The sequence below is a fragment of the Motacilla alba genome, chromosome 3 (genome assembly GCF_015832195.1).
Source record: "Motacilla alba alba isolate MOTALB_02 chromosome 3, Motacilla_alba_V1.0_pri, whole genome shotgun sequence".
Lineage (NCBI taxonomy): Eukaryota > Metazoa > Chordata > Aves > Passeriformes > Motacillidae > Motacilla > Motacilla alba.
The window spans coordinates 45,024,011-45,050,926 of NC_052018.1; the positions used below are offsets into that span (position 1 = coordinate 45,024,011).

The 26,916-nt window shown below is 36.4% G+C and overlaps 1 protein-coding gene across 1 annotated transcript in view; it reads left to right on the forward strand.

Annotated features, from left to right (window-relative positions):
* AFG1L (AFG1 like ATPase) overlaps positions 1–26,916 on the forward strand; it is a 64,645-nt gene that overhangs the window by 17,897 nt on the left and 19,832 nt on the right. Inside the window, exons 6-10 of the mRNA XM_038131638.1 lie at positions 3,366–3,465; positions 6,337–6,395; positions 21,730–21,812; positions 25,267–25,337; positions 25,594–25,694. Coding sequence (XP_037987566.1) covers positions 3,366–3,465; positions 6,337–6,395; positions 21,730–21,812; positions 25,267–25,337; positions 25,594–25,694 — 414 coding nt within the window. The remainder of the gene's footprint in view (positions 1–3,365; positions 3,466–6,336; positions 6,396–21,729; positions 21,813–25,266; positions 25,338–25,593; positions 25,695–26,916) is intronic.

Below are 26,916 nucleotides of genomic sequence, written 5' to 3' on the forward strand. Positions count from 1 at the left end.
TGTTTTGGCAAAATAATAGTGTGTGGAGATAACATCAGAAAACTATTGAGATTTGCTTTAAACATTTCAAGTTGCTTTCAGATGCCTGCTGAACAAAAAAAAAGGAGAATTAGTTGAAATTAATTATTCGTTTATCTTAAGAACAGAAACATGGATGAGTGATATTTTAAACAGGGACAGCAGAACATATTGTTAATGTTCATTTTGCAGAGGAAACCAAATGCAGAACTTCAGAAGACAAAAGCATTGTTGAGGTTGCATTTTTTTCATTGACAATGGGCTAAAGCAAAACAGAAGTATTCTGAAGTGAATCTTCCTGCAAAACCCAGAGAACTATTAAGCAAGTGGAGAATTGACTAATTTATCTAGCAAAATATTTCAGTACTTCTTTTAAAAGTAATTTTCTCTGTTCCAAAGTAGTGTTGTATTAAAATTTATGTTTTAATGTTTCTTTGTGCAAATACTGTGTGATGGCCAGCACCTCAGTGACAGCACTGTGCTCCTGTGTTTGTCCATTTTGAAGCAGGATTTTGTCAGCAGTTGCCTGAGCCCCAGGCTATCAGGTTGTTCAAGCTTTGCTATGTCTTACTGATCTTTGTCATATCGTTTACTGGGAATGTTAAAGTCTTTTTTAAATCACAGAAGTCTTAAGCCATTCTGAAAATGTCTTCATTTTGAGGAAAAACCCTAAAATTAAGGCATTTGTAATTATGAGATTTCAGAGCACAGGGGTAGCCAGCAGTGACCAAATAACTACACACAGGTGGTTAGAAGCTCTAATTTTGGCACGGGACTGTAACCTATGTTAGTATTGCTAAAAGAACCAGAGTCCCTCCTTCTTGGGAAGCTGAGAGATGATGCAGTGTTAACCTTAAGGTACCAATGGTACCATCTGGACTCCAAAAGTGAACTAACAATTTAGGGAGTTTTTACTAACCTGCATTCTATTAAAAGCCTCTAATAAGAATTAGGCTCTTATCTTTGTGCTGATACTAATTGCTGATAATACATGCTTATGTTTGTCATTCATTACGTGGAACTGTACCAATCAGTGGCTGACTGAGTCTCAGGCACTTAAACATGTAAATTAACTATTAGTCTAGTGTCTTTGCTTTTTTTTTTTCTTTTTTCTCTTAAATGCTAATGAAATTTCTCCATTCTCTCCTCTAGCAGGCTCTCCTTACTGGTAATTTGTAGACTTTGCTTTTGTTATCAGTTGCAATAAATGCTGGATACAGTAAAAAACATGAGCACTTACAATCCTTTCGTTACTGTCTTCTACCTGCTTTACCTTGTAGAAATTTTTTATCTTTCCTAAAGTGTATTAGATAAAAATAGCTCACATTTGCATCCTGGTCCTCAAAATGGCTCTTGCTTTTTGACAGAACTTTCAAGAGGTTTGTTGGTTTGTTTGTTTTTTTTGGTTGGTTGGTTGGTTTTTTGTATTTTGGGGTTTTTTTGTGTGTGTGTGTGTTATTGTTGGGGTTTTTTTTGTGTTTTTCTTTACCTTTTTTTGTAATGGAGCTCAGAATTCTACATCAAAAATCAGTTCTCATTGATAGGAGAATATTATTAGTTTTTATGTGAGCATTATTACTCTTTCTTTCCCTGTTTTCTAAAGACAGCATGCTTTGTAGTAGTATTAAACAAAAAGGTTTGTAACAAAATTATTTCTATAATAGAATTTTAAAATTTGGCTTTTAAGTATGCTTTGTGGTACAAGAAATTCACTTACCCCTAAGAGGCACATCCGTAGTGATTCCTTGTTTATCATGTGTTCTTAGGAATGGGAGACGTTCCTAAATTTTAGTATCCAAAAGAAATAAATTATTGATAAGTGAAACATAAGCAAGTGTGTAAAACATATGGTATGATAGTGAATTACTATTTTTTTAATATCAGCTCTTAGGGAGCAGAGATATGCAAATCTGAGGCATGTGTAATTGTGTAAAAGTTTGTTTTTTACAAAGGAAAAAAATCCTATTAAGGCACTCATAGAACAAAATAGAAAAAAAATCTTTGGAAGAAGGAAGCTAGTGTTTATGTATTGTTCATTAAGTGCATTATTGCTTCAAAAGTAGCTGCCAGAAATGGAACCTAAGGCTTTTACCTAAATTTCTAGTGTAGAATTACCTTTTTTTTCTGCACTGAAAAGTAATTTAGAAATGGGAGAATTATGGTGGGTGGAGAGGCGTGGAGAAGAAGAAAACATTATGCTGGGTAAAACTTCCTGTGATGGCACATGTGTTGCCATCACAGCTTACCCATCTAAGGTGGTGAAAGCACAGCAATCTGTCAACCTCTTGTGTAATGGGAATATAGAACTCCCAGCATGCCACCACTGGTTTATTTCCTCAGAAGTGGGGTCTATTTTGGCAAGCCAAAATGCCACAAGTGTCTTTATAATAACCACGGGGTCTGCAGGAAAATCAAGTGTAATGATCAAAAAGGTGGTTTATGTATCAAGGTGGTGAACTCCTGTAAAATATGAATTGCTGGTTTTTCAGAAAAACTAGAAACATTTCTGTACAGCATTGTTCCTGTATCCTTTTTTTTATTGGTACTATAAAGCAAATTTGTTAAGCTAAAATTAAGATACTTGAAGAAATTTTACTTAATGGCTTATCTTGTAGTCATTTTTTCTTCCTTACCCCTCCCCAGTATCACTTGTCCTACCCATTTTTATTTTTCATTCGTGTTTTGTGCCTGAAGGTTAGAAGAGGCTGACTGTGCTGGAAGTGACTGCCTGCCTTTTGATTATTCATGGACAGTAATAGAAGGCACTTAAAAAGAACAATGAAATTGCTTATTTTTGTGATGGGCCATCTGTTGAATTGTTTTTTGCAACAATCACACAATAGTATCTATGTCATATCATTCTATTTTCAACAGCAGCTGATTATGTATAGTTGGCTACTTGTCTTTATTTCTGAAGTCCCATGACCATTTTAAATTCACCTCTGCAAACCTTTGCCTCAAAGGTAATAGAAATGTAAAACAGCCGGTGTGTATCTCTTTTTATCTTCTGTTTTTTTCATGTTGTTCCTAATTAAGTAGGCTCTTAAATGTTTAGGTCTGTTTTCTGTGTCTCCCACCTGTAGTTTTATAATAGAAGTTAACATGGAATCATTTAGCAATTGGTAAAGAAATGGTGGAGTTCCGCAATAAAGAGTGGGCAAGTTTTGAAAGACTGTGGTACATTCACTGCTTATTAATTATCCCTTTTATTTTCTTCTCACCAAGCAATAATTAGAATCTTTTTCCACGGCTTTCACTAACAAGCATTTTCCTAGCTACAAAGCCACTTGCAGATCTATTGCAGCAGAAGCTGAAAGCAAGATATAACAAATGTGTTGTCTTCTCAGGTCACTGACATTGCTGATGCCATGATTCTGAAGCAGCTTTTTGAAAATCTCTTCCAAAATGGGGTTGTCGTTGTGGCAACATCTAACAGGCCGCCAGAAGGTAACAACAAACATTCTACCAGTGTTACCCAAATCCAGTGAGTCTCAGTATCTTACAAAATAGTTGTATTTATATCATACAGTATTTAATACTAATGAACTCTATAGACTGCAAGAATCAGAGATAATCCAGCTTATCCCCTGCTTTTTCTTGTTCTTAAAGAAGGAAATGTTTTTCACTTAATCTTACCCCTCCTGTATCTCGAACTCAGAGTGTTCATTCCTACACCACTCTCAAAACCTTCTGTTTTCTGATCTCCTCTATCCAAACCAGTAAGAGGGTGTTTGAGCACAGGGTAGTTTAGGAGGGGTAAAATACTGCCTGTATTGAATGTGTTCAAGGATAGGAAAGATCAGATCCTGCAAAAGAAGGGAAACGATATCACATTCCTTCTCAGTTTCTAACTCAGAAACTTGCAGATGTGGTCCACCAGCTTGAAGGAGAGCTATTTACTAAGATGCCTTTCTTACCTTCTTACAAGCTGGTCTGGGAGAATTAAGTGGAAAGTTGTTTCCATTTCTACCTCTTTTTTACAGTGACTAGTAATTTTTAGTGTTTAGCTAAGTAGATCCTTCTACAAAGTTCCCAAATCTGAATGGGTTTTAACCACGCAATAACTGTAATTTTTTGTAAAGGAGAAAAATGTTTGTGTTGTAGAGCATTAGCTGTTAGCATAATGCATAAACTTTTATGACATTTCAGATTGATCAATTTCAAATACTGAAGAGTTACCTTAATTGTTAACTCTAACAACCATTAATTTTCCTACCCAAATTAATTGAGTAAAAGACAATCACTATTGATGGGCAATTCTACAATGAACTTTATCTTAGCAAAAAAAACCAAAAAACAAAACAAAAAACCCCACCCAAATGTTTTTATTAGGGGAGAAAATTATTTCCCATTGGCCTATTTTCCTTTTTTGGACAAACAAGATGGAATTGTAACTACTGTAGTTGTGTTGACTACAGATAGACTGAATGCTGGTGCTTTACTCTCATGAGAGACATCCTTGGTTTTTTTTGAGCACTACTCTTTAAAGTTCAGGAGAATTTTTTACCGTAACTTGAGGATTGTAGCCAGTGTTTTAAATAAAGATGTCATTTCATGACCTTTATTGTTGCATGGGTATTTTTCATATATATCAAGTCACTGTATCAACCTGAATTACGTCCACCCAGAGAATGACAAGAACAGCATTTCCAGAGCTGAGCTGTGTTGCAGTCCAGGTGTTGGCTGATGCCTCGCTCTTTGGTCACTGGAAAGGGAGTTAGGTTAGTGTAGTATGCCACACCAAGGTTTAAGACTGAATGGAGAGATTTGTTTCTTGTGGATATAAGGGGGAGAAGTGGCTTTTTCGTTGGAGAACAGATGTGCCCAGCTGCTGACCATTAGTGATGCACATAACTTTGTTGAACTCCTGCCCCAGGAGAATGTGAGGGGACATACTGAGATTGTATTTGAGGAGTCCTGGATTCATTTCTCCACCAAAATTACTGTTAATTTTTCTGATCTCATGAAACAGAGACATAATACACAGCTCACAGTCCTATTAGCTGGAAGGACTAATGGGAGCAGCTGTCTTACACTACTGTTACACGTTCACCAATTTTTGCAAGTAAATACACAATTGATTGCTATGTATTTTAACAAATGTATGACCATCCTGATTTGCTGAGTTGGGAATGAGCATGATATATGGCTTCCTAGAACTTTCTTAGTAATTAGGGTACTGGAATTCTCTTTACTGCTAGTTTTTCTAAATGTTTCCACATACATATCCAATTTTGTGAAAATCATTCTTTAGGTGCCCTGTTGCTGTCTCATGGATGCAGCATCTTCTGTCCACGGTGAGGTGTTGGTAAAGCATAAAAGCTTTAGTGTAGCTGTAGCCTTCAGGACTTATGGGGAATATAAAGGATAATCATAACCTGGCACGTGCTTTGTGTGGAATTTTTGTGATCTCTCTGCCAGCTGTCTGTATTCTCTTTTTCATTCCTTTTGTCAGTTATAGGTGCTAAGCTGTCTTTTTATAAGGCTTCCAAATATTAATGATACAGAGCAGATCATCATACAGTTTTAAGTGATTGTGTTTTCAAAGTCATTCTGTTACGAACTTGTTGGGCAGTTGAAGAAAAGTTTAAGTTGTATAAATATATAGAGATAAGTAAGATGAAAAATGCTGCTTTGTAGTTTTTGTTAATTTGTATTTTGTTTGATGATGCAGATCTGCATTTTGTTACATAATATAATATACTATTTTTTTCTTTATTCAGTTGTATTTTTAGCAACTTTGCCTAAGTTTACATATCAATTTAATTTTCAGGTTTTTAGCCTTGGGGGGGTGATCCTTTTTCTTGCTTTTAAGGAGGAGGTGTACCTGGCAGAATTGCAAGAAGATAAAATGTATCACAGTACATCAAATAAGAATGATGCTAACTTAGTACTAAGACAAATAGTATAGTTTTTTTGGGGTTTTTGTCCTCTGCCTAATACTTGGGTTTAGCAGTTGCATAGTTTGGCCTTACAATCTATACCAGTGTATATCCAGCATTACAAATATTTTCATACCCTTACTTTAAAACAGATAGTGCTCTGATTTCTTCTGCTAGAATTAGTTATATGTCATTAGTGATCTAAGTAATTTTTTGCTCCCTGCTGTTTTCACACTTCTCAGGACATTCTGTTCTACCTTAAGGTTGTATTGAATTTTCATATAGTAAAATAAGATAAATTGATTTTAGCTCTCCTTTTCTGCCTTTTGTTCCTCCTTCTGTCTCTAGCAACACTGAGTTTTATTTGCTAGACTAGAAGACAAGCTGACATTATTGAGACTAAGTAGCAAAATGGTACTGATTTCCTTTCTTTCAGATCTCTATAAAAATGGTCTGCAGAGGGCTAATTTTGTACCGTTCATTGCTGTGCTGAAGGTAAGGAGAGCCACTTGTTCAATGCTTTTCAGTTTTGCCTGCTTTATTAATCAATTTGTAGAAGATTCGTAGAGGATTGCTTTGATGCAAGTTTCCACATTTTATATATCTGCTTTGACTATTTTGAGCAAAACCAATTGAAGATAAGGCAACAAAGGACTTTTTCCTTCTGGTATTAACATCTTTTTAAAGCTGTACTTTTTTAGCATGACAAAACAATTACCTTTTTGTCTAAGGCAACAGAAAGTGTTTGGATAAGACTTTCCTGCTGGTGGAGGTATGCTGTGTAACATAGTGTCCTTCTAATATTTATACTGTGTTGTACTTGTGGATATCTTGTATTTATAATGCTAGAACAGCTTGGTGTTACTTTGATGTAAGGAAAGTAGGGTTTGTTCTGTACCCCTCAATTACCTTATTTCTGGCTCTTTCTCGTGTGTAAGTAGTTTTTTCAATGGCTGTTTGTGAGGCTTCACATAATGTTCAACAAGCAGCAGCTCTGAAGCAAGCTTCCTTCAGTCTGCATGTTGTGTTGTGGGAGGTCAAAAACTGTAATAGCTTCCTTTAAATTAAAAAATGGAGTATCCTTCCCCTGTGAATAACACAATGGTGCTTATTTGGCTGTTAAAAAGAATAAAAGCTGAAATGACACTTAGAAGTACTGGACAAGTTGCAGATATTTTTTATTCACAAGCTACAATTGTATTGTTATGTTATTGGGGCTAACATACAGCTCTCATATCCTGCTCTGGATTGACATGACATGTAAAATGGAAATACCAGCATTTCCCTACTTCACAGAAGTATTGCTAGAATAAACACATAAATAATATTAACTATGTTGGTATCTAGGATAAAATAACTGTAAGGTAGAGTTTAGGTAGGTTTGGCTTTGTGATAGGAGATTTGGAATTGGTGAATTGATGCATTGACTGGATGTTTCTGCTCAGGTGGTTAGCAGTAAAGCAACTGACAGTGCCTGGCGGTTTCAGTGGGCCCTTTAAGAATAATAAGATTGCTTAATTGCCTAAGAACCTTTGAAAATCCCATCTAATGTTGACATTTGTACAATTACTAGGTTTAAAAGTTAATATGCCATTGACATGATTATGGCACTCTGGTGCATCTCAGAATGGCTGTGTATGAAGTCAGGGAGGTTACCAGTGAGAGTGGTTCTTACCTGGATGGCTCTAGAGAATTAAGGAACATAAAAATAAGTGAACAACCACTTCCATTTCAGATTCTTGAAAGGCATTTATTTTGTAGCTGGCTGCATTGGATGAGAACTCCCAGACATTGAGTATTTTCAAGCATAGAAGTAGTTTCATATGCATTTGGTTTTTGAAATGCAGCAGCCATGGCAAATCATTCTTTTCTATATGTCTTTCTTTGTTGACTCCTGGTTTTCTCCCTGATAAACATAAGTTTTCTCCCTTTAATTTCAGTGATCGTCAGGCTTTAAGAATACCTATCTTGTATGCTTATTTATAGTTTCCTTTTTTGTCTTTTTAGCTAGGTGAATTAAATAATGTGAAATGTAGTTTATGCATCAGAGCACCTCATCAGGACTGGGAAGGATGGAATGCTGAGATAAGCAGTAAAGGTGGCTTAGTCTAGAGAACAGAGTACTGCAAAAAGAAACAAGGAGCACAACCCAGACTAGAGGCAGATGAATATTATCATCATATGAATGAAGGGAGAAGCAAATGTTAAGATAATTCACAAGGGTGTTTCTAAAATACTGGATTTCCTGTCATTGTGGTTTTTCCCAGCACCTTTGTGTTTTGACACTGCTCTAAATATATGTGCCTTCAATGTCACTTTAATAAATATTGCCGTTGTAACATTATTCTTTCCCAAAGACCTAATGACCAAAAGTTGGATCAGAGGAAGCTTATTCACAAAATGCTTCTCTGACCCTGGTTGAAAAGTGGAAGGATAAGGGCATGGTGTTACAATTATTAATAAAAAAAATATTGAAATCTACATTTTAAATTCAATATAGCAGAAGTCAGCATTTAAAAATCACACTGGAATGTATTCTAGAGTAAGATTTTAACCATTGACCTTTATGTTACAAAGGTGTGGATAGAACATTGGTGGTTTGACACATGCAGATTTAGGCCTCTCTGATGTGTGTAGGATCTGTGTGATGGCATTGGTGTGAATGGTAAAGCAGCTTCTGCCTCAGCTGTGCATAATTCCGTGACTAGGAAACGTAAATAGGATTTCTTCTAGGATTTTCGTGAAAATATGAAGGAAAACACTGCATTGGTTGCTTGCAAATGTTTGATTTACTGTCTTCTCAACCTTTCCCTCACTCCAAGCCATGTGTGTCTGTCGGTCTCATGTGACCTGTCCCCTGGTACTGGCTTTGACAGCTGGGACTAACTCGTGTCTTAGTTTTCTCTGGGCTCAGAGCCTCCCAGAGGGCTTTTGTTTGGGGTTTAGTAGGAGTGAATAGGTGGATTGGTTTTGTTTGTTTTTTTCAGTAATTACCTTTTATGATCATAAATCTTAAAATAAGACTTGAGCACTAAAAGTAGTTCAGGTTCATCAGAAGAGTTTCAAATTCCTTTAAATGTTCTTGGGAAGGTGGAATAAATGGAAACTATTGGCAGTATATTTCTGTGAAGAGATGCTTCACTTGAAATAGATTTCAGCCTCTTTTCATTCCTTGTCAGTGGAACACATAGTTTCTAGATACCTGGGTAACTTTACACAAATATCTTCTCTTGTCTTCAGATGATCAAAGGTAATGGTTTCTTCCCTAGATCTCGAGTTACCCATGTTCATCCTCAATTTTGTTTTTATTTTCTACAGTCTGTGTAATTCCAGTATCTGTGTTTGAGTTCCTGTTTCTTACAAAGATAACTGTAAACCAGTTTCTGTGGAATAAGTAAAAGAGTGAAATAGCATTCTAGGGAAGATACAGTTCTCTTCCAAAGCTTGTCCATATTGTCTTTCTAGGTGGTATATTACTGGGGCAAGTGACTGTTGGGTGAGGTTGCAACCGAAAAGTTCCAATTTTTAGGCCTGTGTGAGAACTTCTGGTCCTACAGCTGGTAGCCACATACAAGCCCCAGATCTCTGTCATTGGGCAGGTCAGTAACACCACTGGCAGCTTTTTTTGCCCTGTGTATGCTCCCAGTTCAATTCTGATCTTATCCCAGTGTTCTCTTCTTTTGAAATATTAAATAGTTTGAGATGTATATTTTCAGTGATTCTTTAATCCTGTAACTCAAAGCTTTATAAACAGGGGAAAACTCTGAATTCATCAGTTCATTGTAGTGGCTATGATTCTTTGGGACACCATATTCCTTATGAATGAGTTTAGTTTCTGCGACAGATAAGAGTGCTTCTTCAATCCATTAAATTTTACAAAGATAGAGCTTTACAGAGAAAAGAAGTATTAGGAAGAAAAATCTTTTAATTCTATAATTGTAATTCGATTCAGTCTCTTCCGATTGAGCTTTTAATCTCACAGGATCTCTTGCTGAGCATTTTAAAGTGTGTGGAATTCCTATGTGATTTTTTTTTTTTAAAGACAGTTCTTGAGAAAACCATTGATTGCTCACAGTTTCTTTGTTCAAATTCAGAGAGCAGAAATACTCCAAAAATTGTTACTCTCAACATAAATTGTATAGGAAGTTTCTAAATGTTTTAAAGCTGATTTACAAATAAAGCTATGTGTCTTGGAATCATGGAATTGTTAAGATTGGAAAAGACCTTGAAGGCTAATGAGTCCAACTGTTAACCCATCACTGCCAAGTCCACCACTAAACCATGTCCCCAGGTGCCACATCTGCATGTCTCTCCTCCGGGGATGGTGTCTCGCTTCCTTGGGCAGTCTGTTCAATGCTTGACAAACCCTTTTGGTGAAGAAATTTTAATCCCAGGTCCTTTTTTGCTGTGGAGCTTTCCAGCCATTCTGTCCCCAGCCTGTAGCGCTGCCTGGGGTTGTTGGGAGCCAAGTGCAGGACCCGGCACTTGGCCTTGTTGAACCTCACACCACTGGCCTTGGCCCATCGATTCAGCCTGTCCAGATCCCTCTGCAGAGCCTTCCTGCCCCCAAGCAGATCAACATTGTGCTAATCTTTAACAACTTGATGTAAGATATTGTGTGAGGCTCTTGGGTAAAAAAAGCATGCTTTAATTTACTGTTTTGGCAGTAATTTTGGCAAAATTTTAATTTTGGCAGACATTTAATGAAGACGTTTACATCAACCCTTAACTGTTCTGAAATAGTAACTCTGATTCAGTGGCTGGTTCAGTGTTTAATTCTCTGAAACTCAGGAAGGAAAGCTCCTCAATAATTTGTTGTGTAGAGTCTGTAACTTGAAGGAGCAGTTTCTGCGATTCCGAAGGTTTCCTGGAAGTGTAGCGTGAAGCTTCAAAATGTCAAGCTGTGTTGAAGTACCAAGTATGTAACTCCTGTGTTTCGTCAGGTTTTCTTCGTGCAATAGACTTGCACTACACTAAATTTTAACTAAAAGTCAAAAAGTTTTAGGGCCCTTCATAGTCTGAGTATTAATTTAAACGGACCAATTTCAGAAAAAAAATCTTTGGCTTTGGCTTACCTGCATTTTGCTTTGAGTGAAGGAGAGGAATCAGCTAGAAATCTTTTGTCAGTAGGACATGAAATTACTTTCAGCATCTTTTTTTCCCTTCTTGTTTTCCTTCTGCTATTAGGGACCAAATAATTATTTATTTTAAAACTGTTTGGTTAAAATGACTTTCAACCGTAAGTAAGCATTGTACACTCCTCTCAAATAGAAACCAATGCATTATTTTACGCTGTATTTCCCTTTCCTGAAATCCGTTAATGATTATTTATTTAGAGTGTTGCTGGCTGTGGTTTTAATTAAAGTGTACCCTTTCCTACAAAGCAACAAACTGAGGAATTTTAAAGCATTTTCAGTTTTCAATAGCTTAGTACGAGAATGTGAAAAATACTTGTTTTAAAAACATTTAGAGCTGCCCCTAAGGAAATTGTGGGAGTTAGTTTTGTACAAAGGCATTTGGTAGATATAAAATGTCTTTGATGGTGCAGTCAGCTTTTGTCCAACCACCTGTGTGAGAAATGCAGGGATTTGTTGAGTGGCGGATCTGCCTTTCTCCTCCCCCCTCTCCCAAAAAAGTCATCTCCTTGATGAAATTGATTTGTCAGTTTGTTCCAGTCTAATGGTGTGATAGCCCAGCAGCTTTCAGTATGTTGAATAGTTAAAACCTGCTTTTGAGGTCAGTGTCAGCCACTCTGACCCCTGTGAACTGTCACCTGAGTCAGAATTGCAGGGATTAGGCCTTTGATATTGTGATGGCTTCGCCTATCAATTGACTTTTTCATTACTGAAGATGTTGGGCCTTTTGTTTCCCTTCTTAGTATGTAACCAAGCAAACTCTTAAGTAGAAGGAGCATTTGTTCTTGTTCTCTCTCTGTGCAAGTAATAGAAGTGCTCATCTTTTGTGAAGTGTACCTAATTAAACATAGAAAAAATTAAAAATAGTAAATACAGCATGATTGCAAGCATTTTGTGCTGCAAGCATTTTTGAACCTCAGTATAATTTCTGGGAAATCTTAGTTTGATAAATTTGTGAGACTATCAAGTAATAAAATGTTGTATATAGAAACCAAGGTGTCAGATTAGGAGCTACCAATCCCTTCTGCATTCAGCCTTTTAAGCCTCTGTTTGTGTGTTAAATTTAAACACAAGGATTATTTGAATTCCCTAGTTCAGAGCACGTAACTGTTACAATATTTTATAATGTACCTTTTGCTTCATTGTGTTCTCCAGGGATGAACTGTTCAGTTTGTTTACGTTTTATATCTATTTTAGACACTTTCTCCTAGGTTTATTTAGGTGCAGATTAAAACTTTACTTTAGGATTAAATAGTTGCTACTGTAACTCTGTGCCAGGCTTCCTGCCTTCTCTCTTTCTTAAATTGTTAGGACTTCCTGAGCTCTTGCTTGGTTTGTTTGCTCCTTGATTAAAATGAGTAAATGAAAGCATATCATAGATATGGAATAGTTGATTCCTGCTGTATCAGGGTAAATTAGTCTAATTACACGTGGCAGTTCTGTTTGCTTGTGATGTAATGTGAAATGAGGTCCTGCCTCCCCCTGAAAAGCCCGAGCCAATTAATAAAGCTTTTAAGCTCTTTGTCACAGGCCACCGTGGAGGTCTGCAGAGAAGAACTTTAATCCAATAAACATTTCATTTAGATCATGAAAAGAAAGCATGAGGAGAAGCTCCTACAAGAGAGGGTGTTACCAGCAATTCTAGTTGTGAAGAGATGTGAGGCATTTGCCAAATTAACCAAGAGGCCTTCATATTTAACACATAAATGTGTCAAAACTAATAATAGAATAATTTAATTTGAGTTGAACCTTATATTGTTAAAATTCTAAGAAGCCACAACTGTTTTCTTCAAAGACTTTGCTGTTGAGTTGGATGGACAGGGCAAGGGGAGGTTGTGAGAAACCCAGATAGCAAATAACACTGGCCGAAGTTGGTGGAAAGGGGGAAAAAAGGAATAGATAATTAGGTGTAATTAGCGTGTATGAATTGTTGTCTCCCTGCCCTTGCCTTGAATAAATTTCAGAGAAAAAAAAACCCTAGTGGCAAAAACCCTTTGATGTAAGAAGAGTCATTGTGGTTTGGCAGCATAAAGGCAGTGTTTTATACTTCTTACATAATGGTTGTGATACAGAAAGAGTGAATGGACCCTGCACCCCCCAGCCTGCTTTACAGCAAGGACTTTTGGATTCCCTTGAAACAAAATGCATCAGAAGTTTTCAGTTGTGGGTAATGAGGTAGTGGACCTCATCAGAGCTAAGCGTAAGCCATCTTTAGCCTTTGTTTAGATCTTAATCGCTTTTTTTTTATTATTATTCTGGGAAATTCAGTTTCGTAAATCATGACTACTTTTTTTTTTCTTTCTTTTTTTTTTTTTTTTTTTTTTCCCTGCCTGCCAACAGTTCTGGCAGGAGCAAAGGCTAATACTGGGGAAAAGAAATACAAATCAAATGTTAAAAAGAAAAACAACAGCATAAAAGAAATCTAGACAAATAACTTCATCCAGGGTATAATTCCAGTGAAGTACATGTATTGGGATGAATTTGACCCTTAGCTTACAAAACATCATGTTATAAATGCAGCGTGAACTCTTGGCGTTTGTTTCTCACAGAACGCCACAGCTTGCTTTGGCGTTTTAGGAGATTGAAAGTTACAGTCATTACTGGTCCTTTAGCAAAACTGGGTGTTATGCAGTGATATGTGGTTCGCAGGTGGGTTTTTTTTCTTTTGTATTTATTCTTATTCTGCAAGGAAGATTTTTTTCCTAAGTGATGGGAAATGGGGAGCCCTGTTTAGTGTAATTTTTAGTGCATGGAAGTTTACTCTGCCATTCTTCTGTTCCCTGACTGGAAAAAGGAGAGGCTACTTGTCCCCGAGCCGGCACAGCCACATCTGTACCTCCTGAATTCTTTCACTTTTGTTTGAATATCTGAAATACTATTCACAGAACAGTACATTTTAAGAGTCTCTCTTTTTATTCACGCACCATTATTTTACAAGTTAATTGTCTATTTTTCCTCTTCTTAGGGGGTAGCTGATTTGTAGCTAGACATTAAAATAAGTTATTGAAAAGTTGTACAATAGATCGTATGTTCCTTGTGGTAGCAAGAATGGTGGGGTTTCTTAGTTGTTAAAGTTTTGAAGGCTGTAATGTAAACTTGTGCAACTTCCACTGAATGAATTTTGCCTCTCAGTTTTTCTCTGCTAAACTCTTCTGTTTAAAATTTAAATGTTCTTGTCACAAGTGTAAATAAAAGATTGATTGAAAATGTTACATTTGGCAGTATTTATTTTCCCAGATATTTTTGCTCTAAGTCCACTGAAAAATAATCTGCAAGCAAAATGTTTGTTATCCCAAATCAACTTGAGAGTGATTACTTTCCCTAATGTTGTACAGGATTCTTGGATGATATATGGAAAGTTTTCCTCAAAATTTGTTCATGTGATTCTCTGGGGTTTTTTTTTGTTTAGTTTTGTTACAGTGTTTGCATTTGGGATAAACATGAAGTATATGAGGCTATTTCCCTTATTTCATTATTGCAGAAGAATATAGGGGAAAAGACTGTAAAAAACCCTTTAGTTAACTCTGCAAAGCATTGCACTATTTTGTAGAGCAAATAGCCTTTTCTGCTTGAAGTTAATTTGGTCTGTGAAAGGCAGTACCTGAATACCATGCCAGATAAGTAATTATTCCTGATTGTAATGTTGGGGTTTTTTTTCAGGTATAGGTCACAAGAAATTCAGTTAAGGTAGAGTATGTACAAAGTTAAGAAATATGCAGATTTTCTGTTGTAAGATTGTGTAAAAATTATTTACAGTTAATACTTGCACAAAGGTTAGAAAGGTTGATGAAGTGATACTTAGTTTTGCTTTACTATTCACTGCGTGTCAGAATGTAATTATGACTGATTCATGAAACTGTCTCAGCAATGAACCATCTTTATTAAAATGCTGATCAAGAAAAGAGCTGACAGTAATAAAGAATAGAACACTTTAGTCTTGTTGCTTTTGAATGATTGCTAATTACCCCAGAGGTCATGTATAGTGCTTATGAGGATTCATTGACATTTTCTTTAAAGTCTACTGTTTCAACAACATCTGAACAAGGAGACAAAAACTATATGCACATCCAGCAGTGCTTGGACCAAGTTTTTCTTCACCACCAGATACCTGGTGTTTCCCTTTCTCATTCCTTTTCTCTCTGAGTACAAATCAATCCCAAGGATTAGTGGAGCAGAAAGTTAGGAGTGCTACAAACTTGATTAATTTCCTTTTTTTTTGTTTGTGCTTTTTTTTGTTTTCACGTAAGGCAAAAGGAGAAGATAAGCAGCCCTTTGAAGCTGCCTCACCTGTACCATGCATGCTCCTGGCTAACAGTCTGGTTGATCTCATTGTAGAGCTGCACCAGAGAGGAAACTGCACTTACCCTTGTACACTTCTCTCAGCAGGCTGTGGACAGACCTGTCCAGCTCCAGATTGACATTCTGAAATTTCATATTCTGGTGACTGTCACATGCTGGTGACTTTGAGAATACACTGAATTAAAAACCTGTGGGTATGCTTTTATATCAGCAATATTTTTTTGTTATATACTGCATTTTTGCTTAAGATGGTTCTTGTTCTACCATAGTTATAGTTATAGAAAATGCCAGTTCTCATGGTATCCTTTGGATGGAGAAACTTTTTCTTTAAATTGCTTAAGGAAGAATATTAAGAAAGAAGAAATAATATTCTAGTTGATAATTTAACACTGTATGGAATCAAATATTGAAAAATAAAAAAGGTTAAGTCTAGTGAGCTTTGTTTACCTGAGGAACTCTTTCTCTGTTAGCTGGTGATTCTCATCACATGCTAACAACACGTGTCATGTGAAGTGAGAGAACGTCTTAGGCTGAATGTAAATGTATGAGAAGAATGATTGCAAATGAACAATTGAATTATTTTCTGATTTGCTGGAGGAAAGAAGTATTAGTGATCCTGTATTGTAAATGGAGACCAGATCAGAGGATGCATTTGAAAAGGAGGGTGAGATCTATGTGAAAATTGTGATTCCTTTTCCTCAGAAAGAGTAGCTGGAAGTTGCATTTCTTAGATAGGCATAGTTACTAATAGTAGGTGCTCTAAGGGGCTTGTTCAGGGGCCAAGAGTATGAATTGTGCAGCTTTGCCTGCTTGGAGATAGAACTATACTCTTCCTTGCTTATATGGAAAATGAGCATTTGATACTGCAGTGCTGCCACTGCATTTTCCAAGTGTCTGGTTTGACCCAGGCATGAAAGGCTGTGGAATCTCAGCAGGTGTGGGAATTAAGGTGATAATCCTCCTAAATTGAAGCATTCTTGTATCTCTGTTCCCCTACACCTTCTCTGGAGGTCCTCAGATGGGTGGCTTTGACAGCTAAGTGCTAATCTGAGCACTCCAGTTAGTTCTTTGGCTGCTGATTAGAGGTCTAATAGGGTGATTTATATGGGGATTTTTTTTTGTTTTTTGTTTTAATACTATTAAATATCAGATCAGAGAATGATAATTGGGTTAACTTAGGGTGATCTTCAAGGTCAAGAAGTATCTACACACCTGCATTATCAAGTGTTACAAGCTGATCACAGTAAGTGAGCTCAGAGGGCACATGGTGCTTAGTGTGGTGTTTGTTGTGGACCACAAGGCCATCTATAACATTTCAGGGCTTTTTGTAACACAGGGGAGACATATGTGACACATGTCTTGAGAACTTGCAGGTTATTCAGCTAACCTGGATTGCCTTTTGAAATTTTCTGCAGTTTTTTTCTTCATAATAATCTATCCTGTTGTGCGCTTTAATTTCTTGAGCAGTTAAACATTTTAATAGCTACTATTTTTGATTGCAGCAATAAAGGAATATCAGAGATGCTTACTGGAAAAAAAGAAAGTATTTGTTAGTCTGTATTTAATAACTTTCTAGAATAGGTCTATTGACAGTCTAATTTTGTCTATTCTGTCTAAAGGTGGTTGTTTTAAGTGTCTTGAGTTGAGCCGTGAGGCTTTACCTTTTTTTTCCCTTTTGGAATAAAAAGTTTTTGAGCCACTCAGTGGGAATGACTCCATGCTTACACTGTATTTTTAACTCACTAATTGCATTTTCAATTCTGTAATTGTATTTGCTCTTTGTATACATAAATACATAAATGACTTCAAAATAATTTGTATAATTAATTTTATGCATTTGAATTGAATAGTCAGACTTTAAATATCTCAATAGACTAGAAAATCTGTTGGAAACTGAGAATGGTTCCACTAGACTGACTGTAGCTTCAATATTAAGTATGTATTTCAAAAAGAGTTTAGCCCAAAATGAAATTTGAAAATTTAAAACTCCAGCTTAGGAAATGGAAACCAATTGTTATAGTTATGGGTTTGACAATTAAGTGCTAACAACCTGAGCACGGCAGTTAGTTCCTAGGCTGTTGATTAGGATTCCATGGTGATTAGTGAGTGTGAGAATGCAATCACATCCGTAGGTTTAATCAGGCCCATGCTGGATGATGAAGTCCAAAGATGGAGAAAGAACTCCTGTATGTAATCTTAGAGGGGTTTTCCCCATGCTGTAAGAAGCTGAATGGTAAAAAGTAGAGAAGCCTATCTTTTCACCTCTCTCCAAACTTGCAGGATCTTTGAATTATAGTAGTGATTTTTTAGTACCATGATGCAGGAGAATCATGTTTCTGATACCTGTGAAGGGTAGACAAGATGCATGGTGATACTCACATAGGCACCCTCTCTGATGTTCAGTATTTCATTTTTACACTTGTGAGCAGGATTTGTTTTTCCATACCGTGCAACCATGCATCTGGTTTTCTTTTACCCCAATCTAGTATTTTAATTGTTTCGCTTGGACATTTACATTATTTTGGTGTGCTTTATTTTCTTTTGTTATATATGTTCTGATTATACACTGTCTTTTTAACATTTAAAGCATGTATCCAAAAAAGAATTATAAATATGAGTATTTTTCCTTCTGCCTTCCTGTGAAACAGATAAGTGAATGTTTATGTGTGCAGAAACAAGGAACCGTGGTGGGTATCCTTGTTGACAAAGGAAACCCCAAAAAGAAAACCTTTGGATCTCTACTCGGCACATAACTTCTTTGTGACCTTTCTGACTGAGCAAAGGTGGCCACGTGCTGCATCTCACTTTAGAACTACCTCCAAGGGTACATTCTTAACTCGGAGAAGAGATGGTGGTGTTATTGTCCGGCAGTGTGAGCAATCCTCCTGCTACTGCCCTTCAGTTTACTGCTGCTGCTGCTGCCCCAGCTTTTCTCTCCTCTGCTGTGCAGAGCTCAGTTTGTGTAAATAACATTTTCCACTTCTGTTTGGTGGTTTGGGGTTTTTTTGTTATGTTAGTTTCCATTAGCACCTATGGATCTGCACTCGTCATATATTCACGTATGGAAAGGTTGTTCCTACCCTGCAAAGCTTGTAATCTAACTGCAGCAATCATGTCTTAAAGGGCTGTTTTCTGAGAGCATGTTGTGATGCAGATGATGATGTTTAAGTTGAATGGCAGGAGCCAATCATTTTATGTATATTCATAGAGTGTCTTAACACAATAGGTGTGGCTGAGCTTTGAAGTGTCTCAGTGAAAATAATTAGCAATGAGTATGGACAGACACCTGAACCTGTAGAAGGGTTAGGAAATTCCTGTGGCTCTTGTATTTTTATTTAGAATATGATCTCTAAATGGCCACAGTACCTTCCTGAACTGACCGTCAGTCTGGAGAGACCAAACACGTCAATTAATTAGGAACTTCCCAAGAGTAAAATGCCAAATATTTTCAAAAGGACTAAGTATTTCTCAGTTCCTGTTAACTGTCCTCTGCTTTTATGCTTACACTGTGTATTACAGAAAACTGCTGTACATCAGAATTCTGTTTTTGCATTTTGTTTACATTTGGTTCAGTTGACTTTTGCCTCCTAAGGAAGCAAAAAATCACTAGGACTATATTAACTGCATTTTATAGATCTCTGAACTGGATTCTGCTGTTGCATTTTTGGCTGAAAGATCTTACATCTAACAGGTTTTTTTGAAATAAACTACATCATGTTGTATCATATTAGAATCAAAAATAGTACATCATTACAGACAAAGCTTATAGGGAAGGAAATATCTCTGTTAGGCAATGTTTGAATCTTAAAAGGGGTCCAAAAACATAAATAACTTTCTGAACACACCAGTTGTTTTTAACTAGAATCACTAATGATAGTGTTTTTTCCTGAAGAGTGATAATACTAATAACTTCAAAGACAGAGAAAAGATAAGGAAGGAAAAAAAAAAGAAAAATACATCTTCTCTTTAGCTGTATTGGTGGTATTTACATCTTCAGTTTCATGGTTCTTACCTCCAAAATTCATTCAGTGTAATGTCATGCAGTCATAAAAGCTGCTGGTGCATGTAAGGAGTGACAAATTGGTAAGTGGAACACAAGTGGACTAAAACAATGTAGCACTGGGCACCCATTTCTGTTTCATCAAGCTGCACAGACCTGCATAATATAGCCCAGTTCGAGTCTGTATCTGAGTGCACAGGACACCTGTTTGTCATTAGCAGCTGAGCCTCCAGAGCCACTGTGAATATCAAGGAACAAATTTACACGAGCTACAATGTTCAGGTGTGCTTTTGTTCTTTCAGCCCTACCATAACCATGGAATACTCTCAAGTATATGTGGGTCTATGTTCACTTTTCACTATGTGCAATACAACACCCTGAGGGAACAGCAGAATTTGTAAATCTGACTTGAAGGCCAAAGAGATGAGGCTGTATTAATGCAAAAGTCCCATCTCTTGTTTCCAGGAAAAAACAAGTCACATTGATTAACAGCATTACTAAATTTGCAAGTGTCTAAAGTTAATCTAAGTAATCTCATAGTCCTCAAAGCTGTAGTAGTAATCTACGAGGTTTTCCCCCTACTAACATAAAGAAAATAGTACTTAAGTTAATCTACTACTTTGGAAAAACAAACCACTAGGTGCAAAGATGCTGGCAAAGAAAAGCTAAGAGAACTAGTTTTGTTGTGAAATTTCAGTAATCTTCCTTCTGGCCTTGGCTGCCAGACGGATGCTGAAGAAAAGCTTAAACATCCTCCCTCCCCTGTGCATATTATTTATTACATGCCTCTGGAACTTTTTTCTTCTGCTCTGTTATTCTCTTTCTTTGTGAGCTCTCACAAAAAGAAAGGGAATAGATTATAATAATATTGTAGCACCAATGCTATTGTGTTTGCAGTAGCCTTAGTCCAAGATAATGATTTGATTACCATAGCTTTTTCACTTACTAGAATTAAAGATACATGGATTTTCCTAGGATTCTGTGCTTTCAGGATGATTTTTGTTTTACCTTCTTTCTTCAGCTGTATCTCTTTGCAGAGAAGTTGGAGGTTTAAAGTAGGTATAGAGCCTTCACTAATAGCCAAGGGCAAAAAATTAGTGCAATGAGTCATCACAGTAATTCCTGCAGATTTTTGTGATCTGTGTCCTATGCAGTGCATTTGTTCAGAAGGGCCTTTTTTCCTTAAATCACTGATGGTAGTTCTTGTAAATGTTTTTCCTGCAATGTAGTTGCTGTGACTGAGGTTTGACATTTCCAAGTCTGTTATTTGAATGGCCTCAAGAAGGCCTTGAGAATTCGAACATGCAGAATATGAAATGCTTAACAAGAATATTAAACCAAAAGTTCATGGTGCAGTGAAGAAGCAGACTAATTTAGTGGATTCTAGCAAATGGAAGAATTTTACTAGTGTTGAATTACATGTAAAAAAAAGTTTTATTGCTTAAATTAAATTGTTGATACAGCTATATTTTCTAAAATACTAAAACTTTCCTCTCTTTCTTCTACAGCTTCTTTTGCTTCTTGCTATATATAACACCTAGAAGTTGTGTGTGTTGGAAGTAGTTATAACAGATAAGCAGAGCGATTCCCTTTGTCGGGGTGGGTGGATGAAATCTTAATCTTACTGATAGTAGTGAGAATCTTGCTCTCAGCCTCAGGCCTTGAATCAAAAAAAGCATCCTTTAGTACAGCTGGGTTTAAGTTTTTTAACAGAAGCAATTATTGATACTACTCAGGTACATCTGTATCACACTTAGAATCCTACAGGTTGTTTAAAGGAGAGCAAAAAAGATCCTTTTCTGAGTTAATTAAGACATAGCAAAAATGAAATAAAATCTTTTAGATACAGAGCTTTGTTTATTCCCCCCTCATCCATTTTGCAGCAAAACTTGTTGTGGTTCATATATTTAATCTTTGAATTATAAAATCTTTACTCCTCTTAGTAAAAGGAAAAGATAAAATTATTTTTAGCTTATAAAACAGAAATAGTTGTTTGTGTTCCGTTAAACTTCTAGTGCTTCTAATTTTGTATATCAAAAGGTATATATTTTAATGTGAAAATAATTTTTGCAACAAAGCAGTGCCTAGAGAGAATGAGTAATATCTACCCTCATTTCATCCCATGTGCTTCTAATCTATATTAATTTTTTAGTTGATGGACTTTTGATAGGCCTTTTTGTTTTGCATATGTGAGTGATTTTCAGCTTATTTCTTTGCTTCGATAATTGCAAATGAGACTTCAGCTTTTAGATCTTGAATTTCAGTTTTGCAGATGAAAACCCATGCTGATGGTTTATCACAGCAGTGTGTCTTCTCTGTATCACAGACAATAGTAAATACAGCTTTGGCTCGAGGAAAGCTATTCTTTCTTTTTTTTCTTTTTTTGTCTCTGTAGAAATACTGCAGCACAGTCCAGCTTGATTCTGGAATAGACTACAGGAAACGAGGGCTTCCAGCTGCTGGAAAACTTTACTACCTGTAAGTTTATCTATGATATTATATTAGCTTTCTTCTTCCTTTTTATTAGCCAATAATTTCCTATTCAAGGAAAAGAAAAATTTATAGTAGAATTAGCAGGGTGTGACTTTTCCTTTCTTTGCCTTCTGGTGCATTTTGTCCAGCAAACCGCCTTCCATTATGCCTTGATATTAACTTCATTAAACTACATTTTTGGTAACCACACTAGCATCATTTATAATGTGTGACTGAATAAAAACTAATTAGATTTTTTGGGGAGGTGTGGTGTTTGGAGAACTGAAGTGACAGATGGTTAGAAAGTGATGAATATCCTCTTGTAAGAGACTGCACAATTCTCTTATAATAGAACAACATCCTTATTGTATTTAAGTAATTAAGTATTTATAGAAATCTAATGACAAGGATTTATTTAATTTTGGGTGTTTCCAATGCTGTGGATTAAAAAACCCAACACCCTTCAGTTTTGACAGATTGTTTCTGTTTACTGTGACAAAATTTCTTTAGCACTTTATATTTGCAAATAAATATATTTTAAAACATATTCACAGTTTTGTTTCTGCTTGCAGTATGAATCTGCCTAATAGGAACATCCTTTTTAATACTTTGAAATCTTTGCACTGCAAATATTTTTCTGTCTTGTATTTTCTCTTGTAGTACTATTTATTCAGTGATAACCTGAACAAAGCAGACTACAGTCCCTTAATATTAGATTTATAACAGTTGTATCTTTAAAATACTGATTTAAAAGTCATGTTTCCAGAAAGGTGGGGTATTTTCATCACTGTTATGGGTGTTTGAAACCATGTATGTCCATGCTACTTTTTAATGAAGTTAGATGTTGTAGCTGTTTGTCTGGAAGGAGGAATACTGCTTGGTAGAGCTACAACTGGTAACTCTTCCCGCTTTTGAAAGGCAGTGACAGAATTTCATATGTGAAAACAGGTCCAGTGCAAGTTCTGTATCCTTGAACTGTGGCTATTTGAACTTGAGAAAAGTAGCTCTCGTCCTGTATTTTTGCCTGGCTGCACTTGCTCAGTGCTTTGTCACGCCTGCTCAGAAGTGCTTTCTGAAGCCACCACTGATAGCTGCTCATCACGGCCCTCAATCTGAGCGCTGCTGTCCCTGCTTGTGGTGCTGCTCCCTGGGCCTGCTGCACTCTGTGACTCTCTGTTGGACACTGTGGAGAGCACCTGCCACATTGTTTTCCATACTCTGAAGAAAGGAAAAGGATGTTTGTGGTTTCTAGCAGGTAATAGGCCAAACATGGTACCTGTGGTGTCAGTTCCCAGAGGTGAAGCAATATAAACAAGTTCCAGTAGTAGTACCCAGCCAAAATATTTCATTGTGTTCTGCTGTAAAACTTCTGATCAAGTGAATGGCAGAGATGGGCAATAATTCTGTCTTACGTTCTCTTACTGGAAAGATGTTTGTTGCCTTCAGAACTTGATGTGTAAATCATTAGGAAGCAGTGGGGTGAAAAATTATTAAAAAACCCCCATAGCTGCCAATGGAATTAGGTACTTATTTCTTTATCCTTTCTTCTTCTGAGGGAATCTCGTTCATTCTTCTATTCAAACTGATTCATTGGGGCTTTCAACCCTGTAGAATTAGCTTAGTAAATGGGGATTCCTTTTGTTTGGTTTGTTTTAAAATTAGGTACTGTGTACAGTATTTTTTGCTACAGATTTCTAAAATTTAATTAGCAGTCTTGTCCCCCAAAGAAAATGTTCTTGTTCAACATGTGTATGTTCTTCTATTAATGGCTATAGTATCACATTTTTTTAAAGAATCCTCTTGATGCTTCATATGTCGTGTAGTCCTGTCTTCATTTAAAACATGTAACTGAGGGTTACTTAAAGCTGTTTCATACTCCTCTGAGAGCAGTCAGTGTAACATGATTACAAGATGCCTGATCAAAGCAACTTCATTGATCTCAGTCTCACGTGTCTGTTTTCAAAACAAACTTTCTTGGCAATTAGGTACAAATATCCACCTTAGGATCATACTCACCTGTTTGCTCTGGTAGCCTTTCAGTTGAAATTTCTGTTACTCATTTGCATGCACATGCACATACTCTCTGAGATAGATACAGATATATGGGGGTGTGTATATATATATATATATATATATATATATATATATATTTGTTTATTTATTTATTTGTTTGTTTATTTATTTATTTTCTGGTGTTTTCTTTATCATTTTGTCAGAGGAATGCATCACACCAGTATCAATGTTGAGAGAGACTTGTAGAACTGTATGTAACCTCCTAGTCAGAAAAGGTTTTTAACGGCTTCAAAATGGCACTTGTATAAGTTTTGTGCATTTTTAAATTTTTTCCCCAAATTCTCTGTATCTACAAGGCTTGTCATCACTGAGCTTTAGCTAAAAAGTGGTTATTTCAGTTCTGCTGTTAACATTTTTAAGGTGCTTAAGGCCTAATGAGCAGGAGAGTATGTGTTTAACAAGCTGATATTCATTTGTCAGTTAAGAGGATGTCTAGAATTGTGTGAAGCAGTATGATTTCAGTGCATCAAGATCTATAAAATAAGATTCCACACCAAAAGAGTTTACACAAATAAACTTTCAGGGAAAGATTATATATTCTAGTTCTAGTTTGTTGTCTACTGTAACATTAATTTACTATTCTCAGCTAGAAATCTTATCTGTCTATCTATCTATTCATCTTTAAGAATAAAACATGGAAAGATTGGCTCTCTACCCTATTCAGTGATTAAAAAAAAAAAAAAGTTTTCTGATTGGACTGATTTTTTTAAATTCTTGTGGCCCAGAAGATGAATGTAAACTTTACTTCAGCTATGAACACAGATATTTTGCATTTTACCATCTGTGGTTGATCTTTTCCCAAGCAGTATTAGGAGCAGAGGTTGGGAAACTGGTAAAACTGCTAATACAGAAATGATAGTGGTATTTTTAATTTCACAGTTTAATTTTGCAATTTGTTTGGTCAATATAATCGGTTGACTTGACACAGCAGCCCACCCCCAAAAAAGAAATAAAAGAGAAAAATCTGTTTCAACATTTAATTTCACAAAGTCCCCTCTCGGAAATTTCAAAGGATACTTCTTTAGGTGCTTGACTGCCTTGCCTTGCCTTGTCTATTTGCTCTTATTTTGCATGCAAGATAGAGCCAGAAGCCTTTTTCTCATTGTGTACACATAGTGTTAATGGGTCTGCTCTGCCTGTATTGCCTCATTACTGGAAACAGCTCAAAACACAGAAGTCTTTCAGTGTATGCAAATAAGGCAGAATCATCTACCTGAGAGTTAATATTCTCTACTTTTAAGTGTATTCTAAATGTAATGTTTGTATTTAGAGCATAACATCCTGTTCTCTTTTTTTTATGGGCAAAAAGCTAAGCAGGCTCAGGCAGCTGTTTGATGTTGGCTTCAAGTGTTATTAATTTCATATTCTATTATTCTTTTCACTGTAGCACAAGTGAAGCTGATGTGGAGGCTGTCATGGATAAGTTGTTTGATGAGCTGGCTCAGAAACAAAATGATTGTACGTAAGTTAATTTCTCTTGAAAGAGAATACATTTAGAACACAATGCCCAATCTCCACTGACCAATTAATAAGTTCCATTGCTGTATATGGGTTGATGCCACACTCAAGTGGCAGTCATTGTATCAGCATTTTGTCTAATTTATGTGTTGAATCATGTGCTATTATTCATGAAGCTATGCATTTCCTATCTGTAAGAGATGAATTTTATAGTAATTATCCAGAGAAGATTGAGTCTTTGTTCATGTTCCCATAGTAACTAGACCAAGGATTCTAAAAGTGCAAGGCAGAGAGCTGAGGCTGAATAAAGCGTGTGGAACCATTGCAGACTTCACGTTTGAAGAGCTGTGCGACAGAGTGAGTACCCAGTCCAATCTAGATCAGTTAATGCTCAGGCTTTTCACAGTTAAAAAAAAATTTCAAACCACACGAACTTGCTGTTTTCCCAAGTTGCACTGAATTAAAAAAGCTTTTAAAAAAACTTGATTAACAGAAACATTTTTAATTTGACAGGAAAAACCCCCTTTCTTCAAAAGAACCATACTAATTTTCTTTTTAATGATATAGTAAATTCACTCTTAGGTGTATCAGAGATTATCTTCAAAAATCCTACTGCAATATATGCCTGGCCTAATATCACTGCTGGTATACGAGCGGTGGTAACATCTCAATATGTAAATAGCAATTAAATGCTGTATAATCCGGGGTTTCAGTTTGATACTCAAGCAAAGCAGCAGTGATCCTGGCACCACTAGAGTAACACTCCGTTCCATGCTTTGGTTTCAGCTGCGTGTACAAGGAATGTTTAATCCCAGGCCTTCTCAGAATATGCCAGATTTTCCTAAATACTGGCACATTCTCTGCTTAGACATGTGAGATGTGAATCTTGAAAAGTTCTCCTTGTATTTGACCTCCAGTGGGTTGGAAGACAATTTGCCAGGAGTTGCACTGCACTTCAGTGACCTCTGTACTGATGTCTGAAGTTGCTGTTAAATTATCACAACCCTAAACTGGGCCAATAGGACTTTTGATTCAGGATGATGACCAGTCTTTTGATAAGATTTTGCTTTCACTTCCTTGCAGCTTTGGAGTTGATAACTATTTGGACAGAAATTTCACTGGTTCTGTTTCAGACTGTAGGTTTTAGACCATTGGTTTTCAGACAAAACCAATAAGCCATTTGTGAGAGTGGAGTATGTCATGAGTAGAATAGCTTACTTTTCACTAAAGGTTTTGGGACTTTTTCTGCCTTGTGCCTCTTAAAGCATGAGAAAGCCATGCTATCGGCAAATACTAGTACAATTCTTTAGTCCAGTAAATGCCTTATGTACTTAAATGGGATAATAAGTTGCTTCTAAGTAGAAGTGCTGTGATTAGCTCACATGTCAGTGGTCTGAAGGTTCTCATCCTGTTCAAGAATTATTTGAGGTTCAGATCATCTTGGCATAATGGAGCTGAGGGTCTTGGTTTGCTCTCAGAGCAAGTAAAGGGAACCCTTATGAAATGTTAATCATTGTTTAACAGCATTCTTACATGGATCGCCAGGACTTAGGAAATCTTGCTGTCTCAATTCAGCTGC